The sequence below is a fragment of the Aythya ferina genome (genome assembly GCF_964211825.1).
Source record: "Aythya ferina genome assembly, chromosome: 3".
Classification (NCBI taxonomy): Eukaryota; Metazoa; Chordata; class Aves; order Anseriformes; family Anatidae; genus Aythya; species Aythya ferina.
In genome coordinates, this window is record NC_140298.1 from 19,850,751 (window position 1) to 19,873,387 (window position 22,637).

At 35.1% G+C, this 22,637-nt stretch overlaps 1 protein-coding gene across 1 annotated transcript in view; it reads right to left on the reverse strand.

Moving 5' to 3' along the window:
• The window catches only part of USH2A (usherin), a 417,498-nt gene that overhangs the window by 278,013 nt on the left and 116,848 nt on the right, over positions 1–22,637 (reverse strand). Inside the window, exon 21 of the mRNA XM_084512774.1 lies at positions 13,056–13,286. Within this exon, the coding sequence (XP_084368900.1) occupies positions 13,056–13,286 (231 nt within the window). The remainder of the gene's footprint in view (positions 1–13,055; positions 13,287–22,637) is intronic.

Below are 22,637 nucleotides of genomic sequence, written 5' to 3' on the forward strand. Positions count from 1 at the left end.
TGTGTATACCTAAGATAACAAAGATAACATCTAACAAAGACTTAGTCAAATTAAAATGCTGCAACTTCAGCATAGTCTTCAAGTCATTAAAGAAATTACCAGCCCTCAGATACAGAATATACTCCTCACTGGCTGCAAAATGGAGTGGAAGCAATACTTACTGATGAATTTACCTCCCACGTACCTAACAGTGTTGCACAGATTTTTTTCTAAAATATACTCTTTTAAGAAAGAAAACCTTCTATAACCATGTTTGCTTCATGCCAAATTACCACAAATTCATTACCACTTTGAAGAATTAATTTAAATCAGTCTTTCAATTTTAAGCAACAAATGTTTTTAAGTGGTTTTTTGTTGGTGTTGTTTTGTTTGTTTGTTTTGGCTCCATTTTGTGAATCAGAGACATGAATTCATGTTAGAAAGACAGGGGCTAAGAAGGTTCTTTCACGAACTTGGTCCTAGCTACCAAATCCTGATGGTGTACAAGGTACTAGAAAGAAAGGTGAAGAGTCATGCTCTTGGGCTATTAATTTTCCCTCATTTAGTGCCTGCAAGTACAAAGAAAAGGATGACAACACCTTGAAGAACACAGAAGAAAGAAGATCAAAGACATTATAATGGTCAAACCAGGAAAAAGAAAAAAAGAAAGAAAAAAAAAAAAGAAAAAAATCATGGATAATGTCAAGACATGAAAAGGATGGGGTTAAAAAAAGAGAGAAACTGAAAAGCAATAGGGAAAGGGAACAGAAAAACAGGAGGACCTATAATCACTAGTAAAACCTCTTTAAAAATACAGTTGAAAAAAATATTACTACATGTAGTATCCACAGAATACAGCGAAAAAGTACGCAATCTATCCTTTGTAGTGTTGACTTCACATACAGATCTTCTAATGCAGCCATCAGTGTCTCTAATAGTTCAAATCAGAAAAAGATTTCATGAATATTAAAGATTTTTACCCTGTGACATGTGTTAATCAGCAATGCTCCAAATGATGGATATGTCCGTGATTCTTCTGTGTCACTATTTTTTTTCCTTTATTATTACTCAGAGTAACTATTTAGAAAACATTAGGGCTGTAAAAGTAAACCCACAAAATTTACAAAATAAAATAAAACTAAAATTTTCTGAAAAAAGTAATGCTCACACAGATAGAGGATGAATAATGACATAGTCTACAATTATACAAACACACATTTCCCATAAGATATCTGCCTCAAGGATTTTATGATGTTCAGCAACTAAAACAGAATTCATGTAGCAAATAAGGATTTTGTGCACAGAAGCCTGTCTTATTTGATGTAGTGCTCTGAGGATGTTTAATGAAAGAGGAAGGGGAATATAAAAAGTGAACGGACAGGTTCATAGCTATTGCAGTTCAATGTCACTCTGGAGAAATTTGTCCTCACCTCTGCCACGAAGTTCTTACGCAACACGAGGTAAGTCACTTAAGCCAAACTTTTCAGTTATTCACTTGTTATGCACTCTTCCATGGCACTGAGCAACCTGATCTAGTGGAAGATATCCCATCCCTGCCCTTGGCAGGGGGTTGGAACTAGGTTCCTTCCAACTCAAACCATTCTGTGAATCTATGATTCTTCAATTCTTTGAGTGTTTGCATTTAAACACCCCGCAGAGATCTGTGGAAGCTCTAAGCGTTTCTAACTGAACTTAAGGACAGTCAATAGAAACTACTCCAAAATCTTGGGTCCTATCTGTGTAAAGCTGAACACACAAAATTAGCAAGGATTCTCTGACACATTGTACTCCCAAGTCCCCACTGGTAATACAAAACTATTGTTGTTATAAACCTGAATATCAATGAATACAAAGTACTCAAAATGCACCAGTGAAAATGAAACAATAAAAAATTTACACTCTGCACTTACTAATTAGATATGGATAGTTGGACTGATATCAAAACCACATACAGACCAGTAAGAATTTTTAAAAAGAAGTATCTTGTCAAAATGATACACCAAACCTATGGAAGAACTAGTTTATAACCAGATGATTACATGCAATCATAACACAGAAATAAAAAGGATGAATTAAGTTTGTGCAGCTTTTTTAAACTACATTTCTTAAGTCCTAGGTGCTTCATTTCACAGTCTTATTTTTTTCATATATACACTAATGCAGACATCCCCTTTTTTCCCTCCAAATTATGAATCCTGAATGATACTTTTGTCATAATGGCATTACTCAGTCTATCATCTGATTGATATTAGACCTTAAGTACTGAATCTTAACACACGTAAATTTTTAATCCTTTAATTTCTCTATTCTGCCAGTAATTGATAAGGACAGTCATACTTAGAGGAGTTCTTAGTTTAATCACCCTGGAAATCAATTAGAAGGTGAAAAACTTCCTTATATTGTTATTATGAAAATTTGCTGATCAAATCTGCAACGCAGTCATAATCAATGCATGACTTTTCACACGTTTAGTCAATACATAATTCAGTAGTTGCTTCTTCACCATTTAAAGATATGGTATGGGAAAGAATTCACATCTTAAAAGCAGACATAATTTATAAGTTTAATATCAGTCAAATGCAACATCTCAAGTCAACAGATGAAATAATGCTTTACAGAAATAAACTAATAAAGGCCAAATATGGACCAGAAAGCATTCATTTCACATGAATTATGTCACCAGCCAATATAGTACTAGACCTCTCCTTGCTTCACCCTTCTTGAATACTTTCCGTAGAATGCAAGAATACGAAGAACAGATAACATTCCTCCTGTGCCTGTCCACAAACAACTCCTTAAAAATAAATAACCCAATACAAACAAGAGCTTGTTATGCAACATTCCTTCACAACTCTGAATATCCTCCTGTAAGTTAGAGCCCTTTTATCTGTATACAGAAGCCTTTCTTAAAATTGCTAAGAAACATTTTCTCCAACCGTATTGCACATTAAAGAATTAAGAAGAAATTGGACATGATTTATCTATCACTTGGAATTATAGAACTTTGAAGAGAGAGCCATCTCTCTCTTCAAAATAGAATTCCTGCCATACCACCTTGGACTAGGCAATATTTTCCAAACAGATGTAGTATAACTGTATCAATAAAAACACAAGATAAAGAGGATTTATCATTATTATCTAGACTAAAATCTTGACCAAGTGTCATTACTGCCTTCCTACCCTACCACAAAAAAAAAAAAAAAAACATAAGACTTCAGAAATAAAATACAATAGAAATGTGATGCTTGTTTAACATTTAAGATACAAGAATATTTATCAAGTCCCCTTTTTAAAAACAATTTGGGTTACAAGTCCAATTATAATAGCTTATAGGCATCCCACATAAATCTTACGAAGTATTGAAGCAGTACTGTGGAAGACCTGCAATTGCTCTAGTGAGTGAAAAGCCTTGGAAATACTCAGTTTTCTTTTGCCTGTCTCTATTCCATCAGATATTTGAGAGGGAGAATTTCCAAAAGCTTTTATGTATTTTCTGTAAAAGATGAATATTCACTGTATTGACATTTTCTATATTCAAACCAACTTCAAGTTCCTTCTTTGATCTGTACAATTTCAGTCCTTGCTTTATCTATATAGTCCTAGCTAAATGAAATGAGTGTCCATTTAACACATTGTACATTAATCTCTCGCATTCAAAACTTACAGGAGATGTGTGGCACTGTTTAATAAAATTCCCGCATGTGTGGTGTTCCTACTTTCTAGCTTTCTCTTCAAGTTTGTTATTTTCGGGAACATTTATTTTCCCAAATCTTTCTCTCAACAAGTTCCTCCGTCCTGCACCATTTCTTAGAGGCACACTGCACAGAGGACACAAAAGGGATCCCAGAAGATATTATGCCTGAAGCAAAACACAACACTTCCATAATTGTTTATTTTCAGAGGCATACATGAAGACACACATTATCTGTGTTGCACATAGAGGACGCAGAAAGAATGAAAAGTCTCCTTGAACTCTCTCCTCCCCTTCTTCGCCCTTGTAAACACAGAATATAATCCCACCTTTGACTTCTTCTGCAAAGTGAACCAATGTGTAAGAACTCCATTCTTACTGAACAAAGGGCAGACTAGATGCTAAAACAATCAAACATAAAAATTCCACAGTCACTATCATAAAATTCAATGAGTATTGTTTGTGCGGACACCTATACAGAGTTCCCACATCAAATAGTATTGGTATTTTTTTTGGAGATGAGCAAGAAAAAGAAACACCTAATACACAGATATGCTTCATGTGTAGAAATTAATCTTGTATAATGTAGCTTGGTATATAAATGGTAACACTCACAAATTAGCTTATAAAAAAAATACAAACTTAGTAACTATTCTTATTACTATTGACTGAACATATGTGCTTTGAAATAATTGATAAAAAGCTTTTCTTATGCTAATTCTGATCTATTATACTGCAAAAGGTAAATATGAGAAATCATACAAATCATACAAAAGGGGAGGTGGTTTTTTTTCATTTTGTTTTGTTTTGTTTTTTCTCTAGTGGCTATAATAAGTCTTTTTTTAAATAAAAAGATGGAAAAAGCAGATACTTGATACTGATAGAAAGTATGTCCATGCCTAATAAAACCAGTTCATCTTAGTGAAAATAGTACACCTGTAACACTGGCAAGGTCAGCATCAGCTTGGGTTATTTGCTGCCTAAGTCCCTGTTGTGCACATTAGAAAACGTTTTAAGATGTTTTGTTCATAAAGCAGCACAGTTCCTTTGTTGTGCTGGATCACTCCTTTTTCTCCAAGATGCAACTCTCCTTTCTCCCTATCTTTAGGCTTCTTGGGATGCAGAAGGAAGGAAGAAAGGAATGTTTTTCAAGATGAAACTGTGAATTCGCATGAAGTACTAGGACTAAATCCTAGATAAAATGTCTTTGCAAACAGTTCTCAGGCAGAAAAGAAAAAAAAAAAAAAAAGGATGTCTCCCCTTCTTACTGAAGCCAGCCACTTCACAGTTATATACAATATCTTTATCTTACTTTCTTTCACTGAAGATGAAGACATGGGTTCAAACTGTTCTTTTGTGAAGACAAGAGGAGAAAATGTAAGAATGTGGCATAAAAATTAAAAGAAGGTCTAAGGAGAAGTCCTGGCGCAGCAACCTATACAAAAAGAAAGCAGTAAAATTCGGGTTCCAAGAGCTCTTTAGTGCATGATTTAATAAAACAGTCTGAAAAATGAAAGGCATTATCAAAAGTTTCTTGAGATATAAAGTGTGTTCCCCAAGCCAGCTAACACAGTGTTCTCTCTACTTTCCATCTCAGTATTTGACAGCTTGGTATAAGAATTTATTTTGTAATAGTGTTCCCCTCAGAAAATCTTGTTTACTTTCTTCAGTTCAATGTAATGAAATAAAAAAGGATGTTTTTTAAAAGGTTCACTATATAAGGAAAAAATGCCAGCAGAGAAACAAAGAATACACAAAGCCAAACTAAGCAAAAGGTCAATTTCTCTCTTTCTTTTCTAGTTCTCTTCATTTTTTTTAGGGTAAGACTGAATCAAACAAATTTAATAGCATTTTCTGCAAAATTGCACCTACAGATTTAGGAAACCACAGGCTATGGTCAGCTTAACCTTTGTCCCCAGGAACACCTTGTAGCAAATCTTCATGGAGGTCATATTCAAACACACAAAGGACATGGATAACTGGGAAAAGCCAACAATTTAATGGACAAACTGTGCCTGATTGCAGTCTGTGATGAAATGACTGGCTCAGTAGCCAAAGGGCACACCTTGGTTTTAGCAAGGTTTTCAACATGGTTTCTCATAGTATCCTTGCCATCAGGCTGGAGAAATAGATGCTTTATAGGTGGACTGTAAATGCAGGTAAAAAAAGCAGGCTGAACAGCAAGACTCAAAGGCCTGTGACAAGTAGCACAAAGTCCAAAGGGCAGCATTTCTGAGAGAGTGGCCCTGGGACCAGTTCTTATTAACAGCTTTATTTGTTAAAATGGAAGCCTGGAGAATGCGAATGTACTCTCAGAAGAGTTTGCATGTGACAAAAAAATGAGGGTTACAGTTGACATAATACAAATAAGAGGAATCCTGAGAGGCTGGGGAAATGGCTAGTAGGAATCATGGAATTCAACATCACTAATAGTTTCACTGGGTTAATCTGAGTTTGTAGGTTCGATATAGGTTGGAAAAACATTTTTAGAAGTCACAAAATCAGCCCATTTACTCCAAAGCAGAATTTTACCTATGTCATTCCTGGGAGATGCTCATCCAACTATTCTTTAAAATCTCCCATACCAGAGCTTTGTTTGTTTGTTTATTTGTTTTTTTGTTTTTCTCACAACAATCTACTTCTTTACTCCACTAGCCCAAGTCTTTTAGAAAAAAAATGTTTTGAGAAAACAAAACTCTCTTGCTATATTTTAAGTGCCTTATGAGTACGTTGCTCCTTTACTCACAGTAGACAGGGAGAAAAGTTCATTCTCTTAACTACATATTTTTATAACCTTTAAGACCACTATTATACCTCCTTTTAGTCTTTATTTTTCTGAACCTTAATTTATTTAGCCTTTCCTCTTATATTGTTCTTAGACATCAAATCATGTTCATTTTCTTGGTCTTCAGTCATAATGTGTTCCATAAGCTGCTTTTGAGATGCTGGAAAAGGCCTGCTTATTTAGCTCCATATGCTAATGAAAATATCTAGGTCTTCCAATAACTATGAAGTGTTTGCTCTAGATTATATGGAGTGGAATTCATTTTGCACTACTGGAAAGAGTTCACTGATGAAGAGCTACGAGGAGAGCAAACACTGAATGACCACAGCCATTCTCAACACTTTTGCTCAGATCAAATGTAAACGATGCTTGTGCAATGTTCCATGACAATGAGTATTAAGAAGCGCTGTTTCCGGAGACATTCTCCACTCTGAGGAATGTGTGTGTATCTGACTCAGAAACTGGCAGTAAAAACTCAAGCACAGATGTATTTTAAAAAAATACATTTTTAAGGCAACTTCAAGACACTAAAAATGTCATTGTAAAAGGCTCTGCTTGCAATGCGGAATATATGAACATCTTACCTCATACAGTTATTTCCTAATCATTACAGAGCTGAATTTGCATCACATAGAGGTTGGCAAAGAATTCATATAGCAGGCAAGACACTCTTCTTGTTTTTAAATATAGTATCCTAGTTCAGAAAACTTGGATTCAAAGCAAGGCCCAACACAAAGGTTCTTCAGAGTGGAATGCATTTTGATTAATATTATGTGATTAGCTTCCTTTTTGTTGAAGAGGAATAATGTTAAGAGGAATAATGTTAAAATAATGCTAGTTGATTCAACATTTTTTAAAAAGCACCATGAATCTTTCACCCACCAAGAAAAAAAAAAAAAAAGTATTATTTTATCACTAAATAAATGATGCACATAGATGTACAATTATAAATCCTGAAATCAAGCTGATTATATTTCAAGCAATGCATGAAGTACGCTTGGAGGATTTTATTTGTGCCACTTCTTAGAAAGAATATGCAATATTATTTACAAAACCCACTACAATGCTACAGAATTGTCAATTTATATTTGAAATGTAGCCTGATTTTGAGAGGTCAGGATGAACATAGCCTTCCACACATCCATCTTTCTACTCTGTGATTTCCGTAGACAGCATCATCCACAGCTTGTAGCTGCACATCACAGCTTAAATACAAACTTGGTTGTTCAGTTATTGATTGCTACTGAGCAGAAGTTACATGTGATTTTTGAGCCAAATCAGAGTCCAACTGGGAGGATACTGTATTCCCTCTTTCATCAAATTATACAGGTGCACATGGGGATATGATGAGTATTTAGTGGACAGTATCATAAGCAAAGAGATATGGGCACAAGTACTGGCATATTTCTCACTAATAATTTCCAGTTGTTCACAGGCTTCGGCCTGAAACCAAAGGATCTCATTTAACTTCCCATATTCTCTTGTCCTGTCTTGTCCATTTCCTGTGGATGACACTAAGCCCTACTTAAGTGATCTTAAACTGCATTCCTCTACTGAAATTCCTAAGCTTTTCCTTCGGAGGGAAATTTAAACACTCACAAGGCTGAAACCAAGTACAGTTTGTGAATCCTCCTTGTTCCAAAAGGAACAAACAGAACTAATAGGCTTTTTAAAAGGAAATAATTCCAAAATACAGAAGGTACTTCTTTAATTGCAACTGATTCGCTCTTTAGAGAGTGATGAGACCTCACAGACAAACCACAGATGCATTGAGTTTGTCTTCAAGGATTCCAACTACTTCTGTAGCATGGATTTCAAGGAGCTTTCTCAGTCATGTGTCCAACTGTTAGCAATTTCCATCCTTTCTAACTAAAACATGCCCTATTTTATCAGTTCTGCCACAGACTTTATCCCTTGCAAAAGTTCAATCAGAGGAAACATTCAAGAAGAACTAATGCAAGCCATGATTGTACTTTAGACAACTAAGTTGTAGTCCTGAAATTCCTAATTCAGATGTTCTTTGAACCCAGAATACCTGAGATACATTTGCAACATTAAGGTGAGTTGCTTTTTGGGCACAGAAGTCCCATGGCTTTGAAACAGCTAAGTAGTCTGTCATCTACTTGCTCAATAAATTCTGGAAACTAAATATTCTTCTGTTTAATCTGTACTCAGGAGCTCAATCTAGTATACTTGCTAAAAAAAAAAAAAAATACTTTTTTTTTTTTTGACAGGAATATCTACGAATTTTGAAAAAACAGTGGCACTGTTTCTGTAAGAATGCAAAGTATATGCCAATGTATTCAATAGGGTGCACACGTGCTTTCTCAAGGAGTCACATTTTCAAAGAAAAATGCAATCCCCCTGCTTTCCATTAAACAAAAAGGTGAAGCTGCATACTCTCTAGGAGGTATTTATGTGTTACAAAACCTGAACAAGAAGGTAGTGCCTCAAATTAGAACCAACGATTCTAAGTAGGACTCATTTACACAGGTCATCTTTCATACACTGTTTTTTTGTTTGTTTGTTTGTTTTTTATTTGATCCATTCATGCACCTCAAGTCCTGACCCTCAACCAAAGAGCAAAAGGGAATTGAGAGGAAGAACTCTTATCATAAATATACCTGTTGGCTAGTTGCTGATACTCACACAGAAACATACATACTTCAGCAGTTCAAGCATACCGCTTTCCATACATTGTATTTGACAATCTCAATGGATCTTACTGTGAGCCTTGGTACACCTCCACTTGAAAGCTGATGAAGACCCTAACTTTCCTGCACAGAAAAGTATCCTACAACTCATCCAGTTAGCAAAGAAAGCTAGGTTAACAAAACACCACACATTACCTTCATCCTCAGGTTTTTCTGGACCTATACTTTAGACTCAGTCATTAAAGGAGTAATACAAGTGTAATTTGAATTTAAACACTAATCAATCTACTTTTTACAGTTCATTCAGATGCCTTTCTACACCATGTATAAAATATACAGTGCTTCCCTTTCCCAGAGAGACAAACAGAACAATGCTCCTGCAGCATTTACAAAGTTGCATCATACCAGCTGTGCTGCTAAAGCAAAGGTGTTTTGAAAGTGTAATCCTTTCACTTTAGCCAGCTTCTAAATGAGAGTGAAGTCAGGTTTCCTTTTTTTGTGTTATTATATTGAATTTAAAATAAAGGTTCAGATTTCAGAATTGGTAGAATTCTTCAGATAAAGCATGCACGTTAGCCATGTTGCTTCCAGTAAATATACACTGGAGAAAAAAAAAAAAAAAAAAAAAAAAAGCATCTACAATTTCCTCTTTCACAAAGAGAAATAATGTATGTTAATACAGAGATATGACATTCTCACAGACACAAACAATGTATTTTTTTCTCCAATTTTGTCCTACTTGTAATTGTCTTATACATGATCTGGCAGACAAAAAATGCAAGACATTGTATTAATCCCTGATGATTAGATAACTTTGGCTAAAAGGAAAGCAGGCCCCATGTTTAGGGCACAAACTAAAGCTTTTGGAAACCTTGATTTAAATCTCTTTTCCACTATGGACTTCCGGCAGGCCCTGAGTGGTCCACTTGTGCCCATATTCAGAGAGGCAATTAAGCATCAAGCTTCAATTAAAAGCAATGGATTGTAGTTCCCAACTATGCACTGGGATCTGGGCCTTGCTCTGCACACTTCAGGTCCTCATCTATAAAATCAGAATGATAGCACTTTGCTGTCTCATGGGGAAGATACAAAGATAACACCTGAATACCCCAGTCTTCAGAGTGATGAGCTCCTCAGCGAAAATGAGAAGGATAACAGTTCCTGTATCTGGTGGCATTTTGCTAGATCAATGAGTGCTGCTGTCTCTTAAGAACTTCAAGTGATACAAGTAAGTATTAAAGTCTGTATCTTCAGTGAAATGACATTACAGATACCTAAAATTTCTGAATTTTGAAGAACAGTTTGAAGAACAAAGAAGTTGCATTTGGATGGTCCCTGGCAAAAGCAAACCTTTTATTTACCTGACTTCCTCTCATGTAATGTATACTCACAGCACATCTTCCTGTGCAGCTGGAGGCTTTGTTACAGACAGATAGATGCTGCTTAGCATAGCCAGTGTTTACTGCCTAACTTTTTTTTTTTTTTTAAATATGAATTTGGAGTAATTCCCAGATAATACATCTGCACCTATTACTTGTACCTTGGAGTGTAAGACCAGCTGGGAAGGTACTGAGGACAACCGCATTTATCAGCAATGAATAAACTGATCTATCTTTTTCTGGATTAGCAGTGGGTGATCACACATGGACCAAGAAGTATCTATCTGCTGACTGACATATACAAGCTGGCACACTTTTGTGTCAAAAATGTACACAGCTGCATGCACACTAAAGCCATTCTATCTATAAAGTACAATTGCCAACTGCCTGTCCTCAGAGATGGGTAAAGAGAGAGGGCCTCAAAAACTAAACGAGTGCAAAGAACATTTTTTCATTCCTGTGAGCACCTTTTATTCCAAACTCTTCTGTTGTTTTATGTTTATTTGGTTTCTATGGCTGTTTTTTACAGTTTTCCCTCCCTGTTTTAGAAGGACTAGTAACTACTTGCAAAAAAAGAGATTTTAATTTCTCATAAACTTTGAGTTGTCAAGCATATAAATTACACATTTCTAGGTACCAAACACACTGATTTAACTTGATTGTCAGTCATTACCAGCAGATGTCTGGACAAATTGCCTAGCTTGTTTTGGGTCTAGCTCATCTCCAGATACTCTGTCTAATAGCTGATCTAATAGAAAGATCACAATCCAAAGAGATAATAAATTGCATTTATTCATGCAGTATTACCAGCCATCACGCACCAATACGAACGGAGCTTTATTCTAACACCTTCTTTGATCCCATCTGTCCAAACTGTCTCAAATCACCATCTCAAGAAACCTTGTTTGCAGTCTGTTAGTACAATATAACAGAACACCAGACCGAATCATGCTCAAGTAATAGACAGGTATGTTAACAATCCAAATAGTGCATCACCCTCTTCCCCAGCACTCCCACACTTCTGATGAGAAGCAGGGAATTTTGTGATACCCATATTGCAGTGACGGGACAGACTGGATATCCACTGAGAAAAATCGCAGCTTAGTTGATGCTTAGATCACCACAAATGATAACAGAGGAAAAAAAAAAAAAAAAAAAAAAAAAAAAAAAAAAAAAACAGGTAAAGATTGCAAACTTTGATATCAGGAAAGCTATTGAGTGATTTCATTGAGGAAGGAAGCCCATCAGTTGTTTCTACAGATTCCTGCACAGACACAGGTTTTGCAAGTCAACTAACACATTATCTATCACTTGTTATTATTGCTTCTCTACAAACCAAGTAAGCACCTAACAAGAAAAAAAAAAAAAAGTAAACAACTTTTTTTTTAACATCAGATTCAATGGGTGATCATAGAGACATGCAGAAGGTGATTTGTGTTTTATATAAAAACTGAATTTTCACACAAAAACACACATGCAAGCAGCAAGATGTGTGCTCAAATATTCTTGCTGTGGTGCCCCAGAAGACAAAGACACTGAGTCCTCTTCAAACCTCTGGGCTTCTTTCAGGTGTCAACAACTCTGTGTGTTTTTTGCAGCCTTAACTCTTAACAAAAAAGGCTCTCAGTACAAGGTTAAGTTGCGTCATAGTATAGTGTGTCCTTTGCACCATCAGCATGCCATCTAACACTTGCTGTCACTCATACCTAGATTCCTTTTGGATTTTCCATTGCTGCTGTAAGTCTCATGAGTTGATATATATATAGCTTCTACACACCTTTTTTTTTTTTTTTTTTTTTATCTTCAGCTGATTTCTTCTTGTACTTTTAAAAGCTCATGTTTTATTCACACCGATGTAATATTTCACCGACAGACTTCTGTAACATCTCAAACATGCAACTAGGTTCACCTAGATATTTTCCCCAAACCTATATTATCTATATCTTTGCTTTATCCTCAACATTAAGACATCAGCAAAATCTGAGAATCACAGAATATAGGTGTGCTTAGATCTGAAAAACTCCCAGCTCCAAACTAAATACATAATCAAAAAGAGATGTGATAATACCCAGCATATTTCTGTCAGATTGGCAGCCTTTTTTTTCTCTTTGACAAAGCTATTAGAACAATACAAATGCTCTGAACATGGAAAAGAGCACTTCCTGAATACTCACGCAATCTCAAGAATTCTTAAAAAGACATTGAAGAAAACATGCCATAGTACTCACAGCAAATTCATTGAAAAGTTTATATCCCGGAGGAATAAATAAAATCCATTTTATATTTACCACTAGGAGACGAGTCAAATATGCAGCAACATTCACCTTGTGTACATCTGTATGCCCAAAGCCAAGGGAAAAGAAATTCCACATGTCCAATACCATTTTCCATAGGCTTTTTATGTGAGAATCAAAATAGGCCATACATGTATGTCAGTAACAATCACATTATGCTCACAAATTAAAATCCACAGATATTACCATGAAAATAATGTGGAATATGATATTAAATGGTTAAACTGGTAGAGTGTAACTGGTATATTTTGCAAGTCATTTAAATTCATTTACCTGTAAAGTAAGTATTGGCAGGAAGAGTGGAACTAGCAAATCTGTAATATCCATTTCCTGGGAAACGGATTCCTTTTGTTACTTCTGCACTCATTGTAGCTAAAGATGAATCCATCCTTTCCACCTGGTAGATGGGAGAAGGCCCATTAAGTTCTTCGGGTTCACTCCAGGTTATCTTTACCATTGTGCTGTTTATTCCTTCAACATGAGGGGCAGCAAGTTTTCTTGGAGCTGTACATTAAAAAAAAAAATTAGGAATTACAGCGCATACTTGAGGAATTATTTATTATGTATAACAATTATTGCAGAACATCCCACTTCAGTTCCTGGCCCTTTTAAGAATAAACAGATATCCACAGAAGCCTTAGGAAAAAAGAGAAAAAAGGAAAGAAAGAAAAAGAAAAAGACTAAACTTTATAGGAACTTACTCTCCACTTCACAAGAAATACTTTGTATATTTATTCAAGCTTTGGATAAATGTCTCTGGTATTTCATCCAAATTAAAAAAAAAAATAAAAAAAATCCCATTCCCTTTTAGAATCTGAAAAAGCACTTTTGTATTCCTTCCTTGATAAGTCTCTCATGCCATACTCAATTGTAACTTGTATGACTTTCAGTATTGGATTTGAATAAAAAAAAAAAAAAAAAATGGAGAATCTGAATGGTTGATTAACTCTTACTACAACTCAGCAGTACAGTACATGACAACACAAGTCTTTTATCAGCAGATAAACTTATCCTAGTCAACAAAAGCAGAACAGCTATCCATCCACAATACTGAAGGCCCACCAGGATGTTCCCTCATGGAACATGCACAACCTAATAAGATATCATACATTCAGAAAATTATTCAGTTCAAGAAAGTGCAAGTGCTCCCCTCTAACTTTCCTCCACCATCATTGGTACACAGTAAGACTCTAAACAAGATTGTTTCTGTGAATGTATCAACAAAAGATAGCTTTATCTTATTACAACAATCCTCCTACTGATAAGACCAATATGCTGATATTCCATTAAACATTCTGATAAGAGCTGGTCACTCTATAGATGTTTTATGAACAGATTTTATTTTTTATGTTTTTTTTTTTTTTTTTTTTTTTTTTTAATGCTGTACAGTAAGCCACTGGAGGGCAGCAAGACCTGTTTGGTTAATGGCACAATGGCCATACCGGTGGAAAAGGAATGGACAACCACTGAAACAGTAAAAGGCATCATCTGAAGAAGGAGTACAAGAGCACTTTACTGTTTATAGAACCTATACCATCTTATCTTGCCTTTTTCCTTCCCCTTCTCTCTGTGATAAAGAAAAGGATGCAACAACAGAAACTTCATTTGTACCCAGGAAGTGAAATACAATGACAACTTGTAAAAATTACTTGTTCCCATAATGACATAGTAACGAGCAATAAACGCCTCTCAAGAACAATAAAACCTGAATTAAAATATGGGTCTTTGAAATCTGACATTACTTCACAGCACAGCATTGTATATAGGATGAGTTCTTTAGAGAAAAAGAGATTGCTTCATTTACAATGAATTCATAACATCCTTTTAAACATTAGCACATTTTCAAGATCATTAACATATTTTTCATTTTTCCTATTTGCCTGTAGCATGTTGCTACCTTTTTTCTTTCTTTTCCCTCCCTTCCCCCCCAACTTGATAAATATTCTTCTTGGAGAAAGCAGGGAGTGGAGGAACTGGGAAGCTGCCAATGACACTATGTGCTGTAAATTCCTGCTTAGGCATCATTTATGACTTCACAATCTAATTAGTATCTCACACTATGTAGAAATTTACAATGTCAAAATTGAAGTAATGCAGCGTGAGGTCATAAGCTTTCCTGCATAAGTAGGGCACAGCACTAATGAATTGTGGTATTAATGCACAAGTTTAAATAGAAAACATGGCTTAACAATCAAAACTTCACCTTTGGAGGGAACTGGCATACGTCAGCATTTTAAATGTGAACATAAGAGGTTGAGCCCTCCAGTTCAGCTTACTGATGGTAAAACGGAAATGATAAAATTCATTATTTCTAAAATGCATACAGCTAACACTCATGACAATAACTATGTCTTCCTTTAAAGTCTAGCATTAATAAACGGCAGTTACTTGGACCATAATTATGGCATCTCTGGTACCCAAACCTGAAGCTTTTATAGGGCTTATGCAATTAACTACTTAAATGCATCGTAACACTTGCTTCTCTGACAGGGAAGTATTGATTATTTAATCATTTTCAAGTCTCCTCTAGCACAAATAAATGTACTACAGTTACAGTTAATGCACTGTGTACACGCATTAAACACTGGCATGACACAATTTATTATTTTGTGATATATGGAACAGAAACCTATGCTTTTACAAAGTAACATCCCTGCTATAACATCAGTATTTAAACTACAGCCTCATTAAAGTTTGAGAATTCTTGTGCATCAAGACAATGGAATACTACACATAATACGTTACATAAGTTCAAAAAGAAAAACACACAAAAAAAAAAAAAAAAAAAACTCTTCACAGGAATAGACAGCGCTGAAAATAAATCCTAGCACTAGCCCAGCATAGTACTAAATGCTGAAATTAAAAATACTCAAGACTAAAAGATACACTATATATTTTCCTAAAGGTGTCACTGTGGTACCTGTAGCTACTTTCTGAAAGATGAATCGACTATAATTTTACCTATTCAATTTTTTTTTAGTCACGTTCTGTTAAGGCACATCTGTCAAAATAATGAGCGCAATACATTTTGGTGGATTCAAAGTCACATTTTGTATATTTTAATTATGTAGTTTTAATGTCTTGCTATATAATACATATTTAATATATTATAAAGCTAAAACAGTATTTAAAAGCCTATGATTGCTGCATGCCATTGTGTAGCAGAGGGCACAAAAAGACCAATAAAGACAGATGGTCTATACAGCTCACGTTGAAGTCATATATCTAAATATAGATGTTGCTACACAGGTCATTACAAATAAGCCTTTCCCATGTGTGCATGCACACACATGTACACAAAAACGAAGTTGGTAAGTAAAGAGCAGTTAATTCTGTTTTGTTTGAAATAATATCATTTTAGTTTTAGACTCCAAGACAGATGCCAGCATTTCTCTCTGAACAGATGGTAATTCCATCTAATAGTGCATCTCTGTATTAGTAAGGTCTGTTGTGTATACAAACAGTAATAAACACTAGGTAAGGATCAAAATAAATTTTAATTGTTGACATTAAATTCTGGCAGCTGCGGTTCTAAGGATACAATACTCCTTTCTCAAGTCTGTCAGGTTTACTAATACAACTGCTAAAGCTTTTCCATACTCTGCCAGATTCTCGTCCCAGAAATAATGTATTTACCATGTGGATAAATTTAACAGGCTTACATGTGTTTGAATAAGTACTACTCAGAATACTGTAGGTAGATATTTGTGTACCTTTCTACAGAAGTCTTCAATCATCTATTCTGAACAGCTCAGAAAGGTAATGGCAACAAAAAGTATGCAATTTTTAATTATTGTTCATTTGAATTCAAAATGCATACATACAAATTAAAACAGTAAGCAAATTTGAGGGCAAAACCAAAGAAAGTCTGTTTTTTTCATCTTGGAGATTTCTTTGTAAATAAAATTAAATACCTAGCTAGTGGTCATCCATTTTATTTTTTCTACAAGTTCAGAGGACCCTGAGATTGCCGTAGCATTTCTGCAATGACTTTTTTTCCCACACACACACTTCAGAATAGCACCGGTCATTTCAATAGTAAAGGAGTTAAGAAATAATCCATATGTATCCTGACAATATTTTATTTTATTAGAAAAGTAATTAGAGTCTTTGAGTCTATCTTGGAACTCTTCACACATGAAAGAAATAGAAAGAAAGAAAGAAAGAAAGAAAGAAAGAAAGAAAGAAAGAAAGAAAGAAAGAAAGAAAGAAAGAAAGAAAGAAAGAAAGAAAGAAAGAAAGAAAAGAAAGAAAAGAAGTGAAAAAAAACCACCCCTAATGGGATTCAGAAGAAAGTTTAATAACACAAATATGCTACACTCATATTTCTTTAAAAATAGATGTAATACACAATATTTTTTAAAAATCATGAAAAATATATTGCTTCCACCATATGGGACAACCAACGACTCACCAACCGATTTAAGATGCAGCATATTGAGCTGACCATATGTTACAGTGCTGTTGAATGGCTGAGTGATTCATGCCCGTCACATTCTAGTATATCAATTAAAGCTCCTTGAAGTCTGCATGATTTGTGTCTCTGTTATTAAACCCTGCTAATTCATCCCACTTACACATCTGTTATAAATCTCTAGGAGTGCTGCATGATTCATGGCAATCTGTGAGCATGGTACAGCAAATTCTTCTCCTTGTAATTAACAGTAAATTGTTTTACTGCCATGCAATGAATTTTTCAGTTATATTGCAAATGAACTCCTAAATGCACGGTTCTTTCCTAAGAACTGACTTATATCATTAGGCAATTAAAAAGTATTGCTTTGAACCAAAAGCTTTTAATCAAGAGAAGTACAACTTAAACATAGCTTAAAAACCTCGCAAATTCAACACAGAGGGAAAAGAACAAACTAAGCTATTTATGAAGCATAATGTGTGTTTAGTAGGAGAGAAGAAACAAATAACTTTCCAGTCCCTGCTATTTTCCTGAAACTTGAAGAACAATTTAACTGCAGCTTGAACACTTGGCAAGACAATTTTGAGCATATACTGTTTATCTCAGAAGTTACCTAAGTCATCTGTTATTACCAAATTTCTCAGATTACTTTACACTTTTCTAATTGTAAAACAGTGCCTTTATTCTTGAAATAAATAATTGGATAATTAGCCAAGTTGAATCATCAGAAGATTCCAATGCTGTTCAAGTGTTCTTGTCAAAGGTGAAGCAAATTCATTTCAGCTTTGCCTCTGCAGCTTTCTGAAGAGGCTTTGATTTTTTTCTTTCCTGCTACATTCTTGGCAGCAGCTTCAAATTCATGAGTCCATACATCAAGTCAGTAGTTTAACAACAAATGAAATTAAATTCAAAGAAGGGAAACTAATTGAAGGACAGCAACAAAAGTGTTTGGTAATGTGCTTTTTAATATGGCATGCCACATTTGCATGATAATTTTTCCTTTTTAGCATGGAGCAGAAAGTGACTAGCTTAATGAGGGATTATTCAAGACAGGAATGAACAAAATGCATTCATAACTAAGAACAAAGATTGTATTATGAAACGGAAACAGGCAACTGCCGAGAAGTAACTGGATGATTGGTTTATGCATTATGAATAAAAAGGTAGAAAAATATTTATATTAGTATTCGCTAATGACTATATATACAAGATTGTTGTAATTAAAATTATAAATTAACATATTAAGACTGCTTGTTTAATCACTTTGGGTCCTAGTCACAATGACGAGACTTATGTACATGCATGCAAAACAATCTGTGTTTTCAGGCCAGCAGCAAATGGCCCTCATATTCCTGTTCTGCAACAAAGGAAAATATACATTACTAATTACCTGTTTAATGGGTATTTGTGATTTTAAAATTGAGGCATAGCATTTTGTAGAAAAACAGTCTGTGACAGGCATAAACAAATGCTGTATTGCCATGTCAAATGGGTTGAGGCTTTTGAAAAGGGCTTGCTCTGGACCTTATTCATGAAAGGAAAAAATGGACAAATTACTCAAATTAAAGGGTAATCAAAAAGAAAATGACATCAAGGAGTGTAAGACAGCCCAGAAAGCCCATCAGCATCATTACCCCAGCAAACCCAGAGGCAACTCCAAAGACACCAATACAACTGCTTGAGAAGTCTGCCAAGAAGCCAGATGCAGCTGGTGCTGGAAGAATATCTTCTACAAATTAGCTTCTGAACCCTGTAATTGCCATCAAAAGCAAAGGATCACTAATACAATGTGCTGGGGTAACTGGTAGCCATACTTTGGTGTCTCTTAAAAAAAAAAAAAAAGCTTTTAAAATGAAGTTAAAAAAAAAAAAAAAAACACACAACTGAAGACTGAAGAAGGGCAAAGGAAAGACGAACTTAATTACAAGAAATAAGCTCAGTCACACAGTGGTTAATGAAACATAGCTGTATAGATTGTTTAAGGCACACTTTGACTGATACTGAGAAGGGTAGGATAAGCAATTCTACTAGTCCAAGCAATCACATGGCTAATTCCATCCTGTTGAAACAGCATAAATTGGTGGGAATAAAAAAGTGTTCCTCTGCCTGACTGAAAAATTTAGAAAATATGCATCTTTCGTGTTGGAAGATGCTGCAAAATCTAATGCATGTAATTAATAACTTAACACAAACACATTTTCAAAAAAATCATTTTTAAGCAACCAGGTCTTCTACTAGTACTAGCTGGTGAAGTTCTATTGATTTCAAGGTACCACCTCAGAATCTTACATGAGATAAAAGCAGAGAGCAAAAAGTGCTTTTGAAAATAAAAGAATACCCTAGGACCTGATAAGAACAGGCTGAATGCCATTCTCAAAAATAAACAGGAATATGAACTAAGAACTTGGTGAAAAGAACAAAGTAAAATTTGTCTCTAGGTGTTAAGATGAAAAATGTATAATTGCAGTCTAGTACTGATTTCAGTTATATGTACGTAGTTTGACTTGACATTCTCATGGTAGCAAATACAAAAATGAAGCTCAAATAAGATTCCAAATTTACCAACAAAGTATTAGAAATAACCTCTTTCTTATCCATCAGCTAAGGCTTTGAATAGTATCTGCAAAATGCTGCAGTACATAAAGAGTATTTAAAATAACACAAGAACTGTGGAATTTGAATCCTCTTAATTTAACACTTAAAAGACTGATCAAGAAAATACAAGTATGATTTAAAAGCCAACTATTTGTGTATTCATACTTAAACATACCAAAAAGAGGTTCTCTTTCTGTCCAGTCACCCTCTCTTCGAGTAACAAGGACAGGTTAATTATTTTCTTCCATTATCTTGACATACTTGCTTTGATCTTTCATCTGAATACTGCACTACCATGCAACACTGACCTTCCAACACTCTTTACCATCTTGGGAGCTTGTCATGAATCAGGCATACACATGCAAGTTCTTTTATTCATCACACTTCATTTCCATTCCTTTTCCTGATTTCATATGCATTTGTGACATCTTCCACTCAGCTTTATTATAAAATAATTTGTTTCTTATGAATTCTATTTTGTTTGCTTATTCTCTCCCTCTCCTCACACTCTTCAGATTCAAATGTCATCTTTTACCATCTTTTACAAATACCGTGTGTGCACATATTGGTGAGGAGATTTTTTGTCAGTCTGACAGACACAGGGACGTATGGCTGATATTAGGTTACTTTCATCCTCCTCCTGCAAAGCTACTCATGAGATATACCTGGTACAGACACCTATATTGAACCAGATTAGAAGGTTCTTGCTAAAATAATCCAGAATCAAACATAACCAATTTTACTCAAAAAGACTTTTCACTGAAAAATCAGCATACTTTTTCTGATGCTTCTGCTCTCTTCAGTCTTAGCCCTACATTCTACTCCAGACTGCAGAAGACTCTTTTGTCTTCTATGTCCTCTCTCAAAACCTCTAGAAACAAAAATGCTGAGCAAAAGTAATGATTTAATGCCATTGTTTCTGCCATCATTTTTACCCTGTGCTATGCCATATAAAAAGCATGGTGCCAGAGAAAAAGAAGATTTTGAAGGCTGTCTTTTTGCATAGCTAGTCTTCAAATTAACCTAATGGATATGAACAAAGCTTAAGTACTTGAAACTTCTAGGCAATGGCAGTTCTAAAAGCAAGCCCCGTGCTAATATACCTCATCTGGACATGTCAAAATTACAGCCATCAAGGCACCCAGTATTATAAATGCTCCATATGATAAATCAGAATACTCCACACATGGAAGGGTCAAAGATGGTTTTCCATTCTCCTCCTCAACCATCAGAGAAAAATTAGTATAATTTAATAAAACCTCTAGCCCAACTTGGAATACAATTCAAAGTTCCTGGATTGTTAAGGTGCGAGGGGACCATTATGCTGGAGCACATTTCAGTCAAGACTTCCTCCAAAAGCTCCCCGTGCCAGGGCATGGAGGGGGAGTGGCGCACAGCCAGGGAGACTGTCTCTGTGCCAGGGAGACATTCCTTCACGAAACAGAGCTCCTCAACAGTCCTAGAAAGGCAATTTTAATTTCATTTTGCATCATTTAGTGACACAAAAGGATTTTAATGGACCAAGATTTGGTCATCTATTTTTAAAAATGATGGGACTGGCTTCTCCTAACTTTGTTCCAAGTCTGAACATGCTTTGATCTACAGTCATCACGTAAGTAGTGTCTCTTTTAAATTTTCTGTGAAAACACAGTTTCACTATGCTTCCCAAAATGGAACATGCACACAAAACCTGAAGATTATTAACTAATTTTCTCCAGAAATGAAAAATGCAAATGATGAAAGATAAAATGACATGTATAATTTAAGTGTTTTACTCTTTAATTTGATAAAATTTAAGACATTCCTTTAACATGCTTTAAAAAGACAAAAGGAACCCACTACAAGACTCTGCTTTCAAGGCCTACAAAGGTAAGCAAGAAAAGACTACACTGCAAAATAGCTAATAATTTAGGATGTGTTTGTTATTCTATTCTGTATTCTCCCGTCTTCTTTGATGTGGTAGGTCTCTAAACATTAACACAACCAGGGAGTAGGTAGTAACTAAGCATAACTAAGCTATTGTTTCTGATTCTCTTAACAAATGTATAAATGCAAAGTTGGATTGTTTGTAGTAATAAGGTGTGCCATTTAGGTCACATTTGTTTCCATGATTATCAGCACAGACTGGAACTCTGTTCCTTGCATGGCTGTGTGCAATGGATAAAGTCATACTCATACAAATACAAGACTCTGTAGATGGCCAGCTTGAAACTTTATGAGGCTGCAGTATGAAGAAACAAATTTTGGCACCAGCAATTCAGGAAGAGAGAAGAGAGACAGAGCAATCTTCACCCACAAAAACACAAAGAAAAATTGTGAATCAAGGAACATGTCAAGAGGTATCTCCTCTTGAGAACAAAAGGAAAGGCAATTAAATAAATGGATCAAGAACACAGGGCATACTAGAGGTGTTATCTCAATAGCTTAAATTCCACTTCAGTTCATGTATATAAACCTAGCTATTTACTGGCTCTGGGTAACTTCTTATTCCCTATCTGGAAGCTCCTATATTTCTTCACTGATTATGCAGAAGAGCTTTGGTGGAATTCAGGCAACTCAAACACAGCCCAGGGAGCAAATGAAAACATTCTGCACATGAGAAATTTTCAGATTTTTTTTTCCTATGGGAGACCAAATTACATAAGAGAGGTAATTTCAAAATCATCATCACAACATCCATATGACAACAATACTAATTACTAACTGAAAATGCTAATATTGTGAAAGTAATGAATCTGTTTTAAATGGCTATACAAAAGAAAACCACAACATTAAGTAGTCTGCAGGTATGTCACATACTATGCATTTTGAGCTCATAGTAGTAAAGATCAATACTAACTACTTCA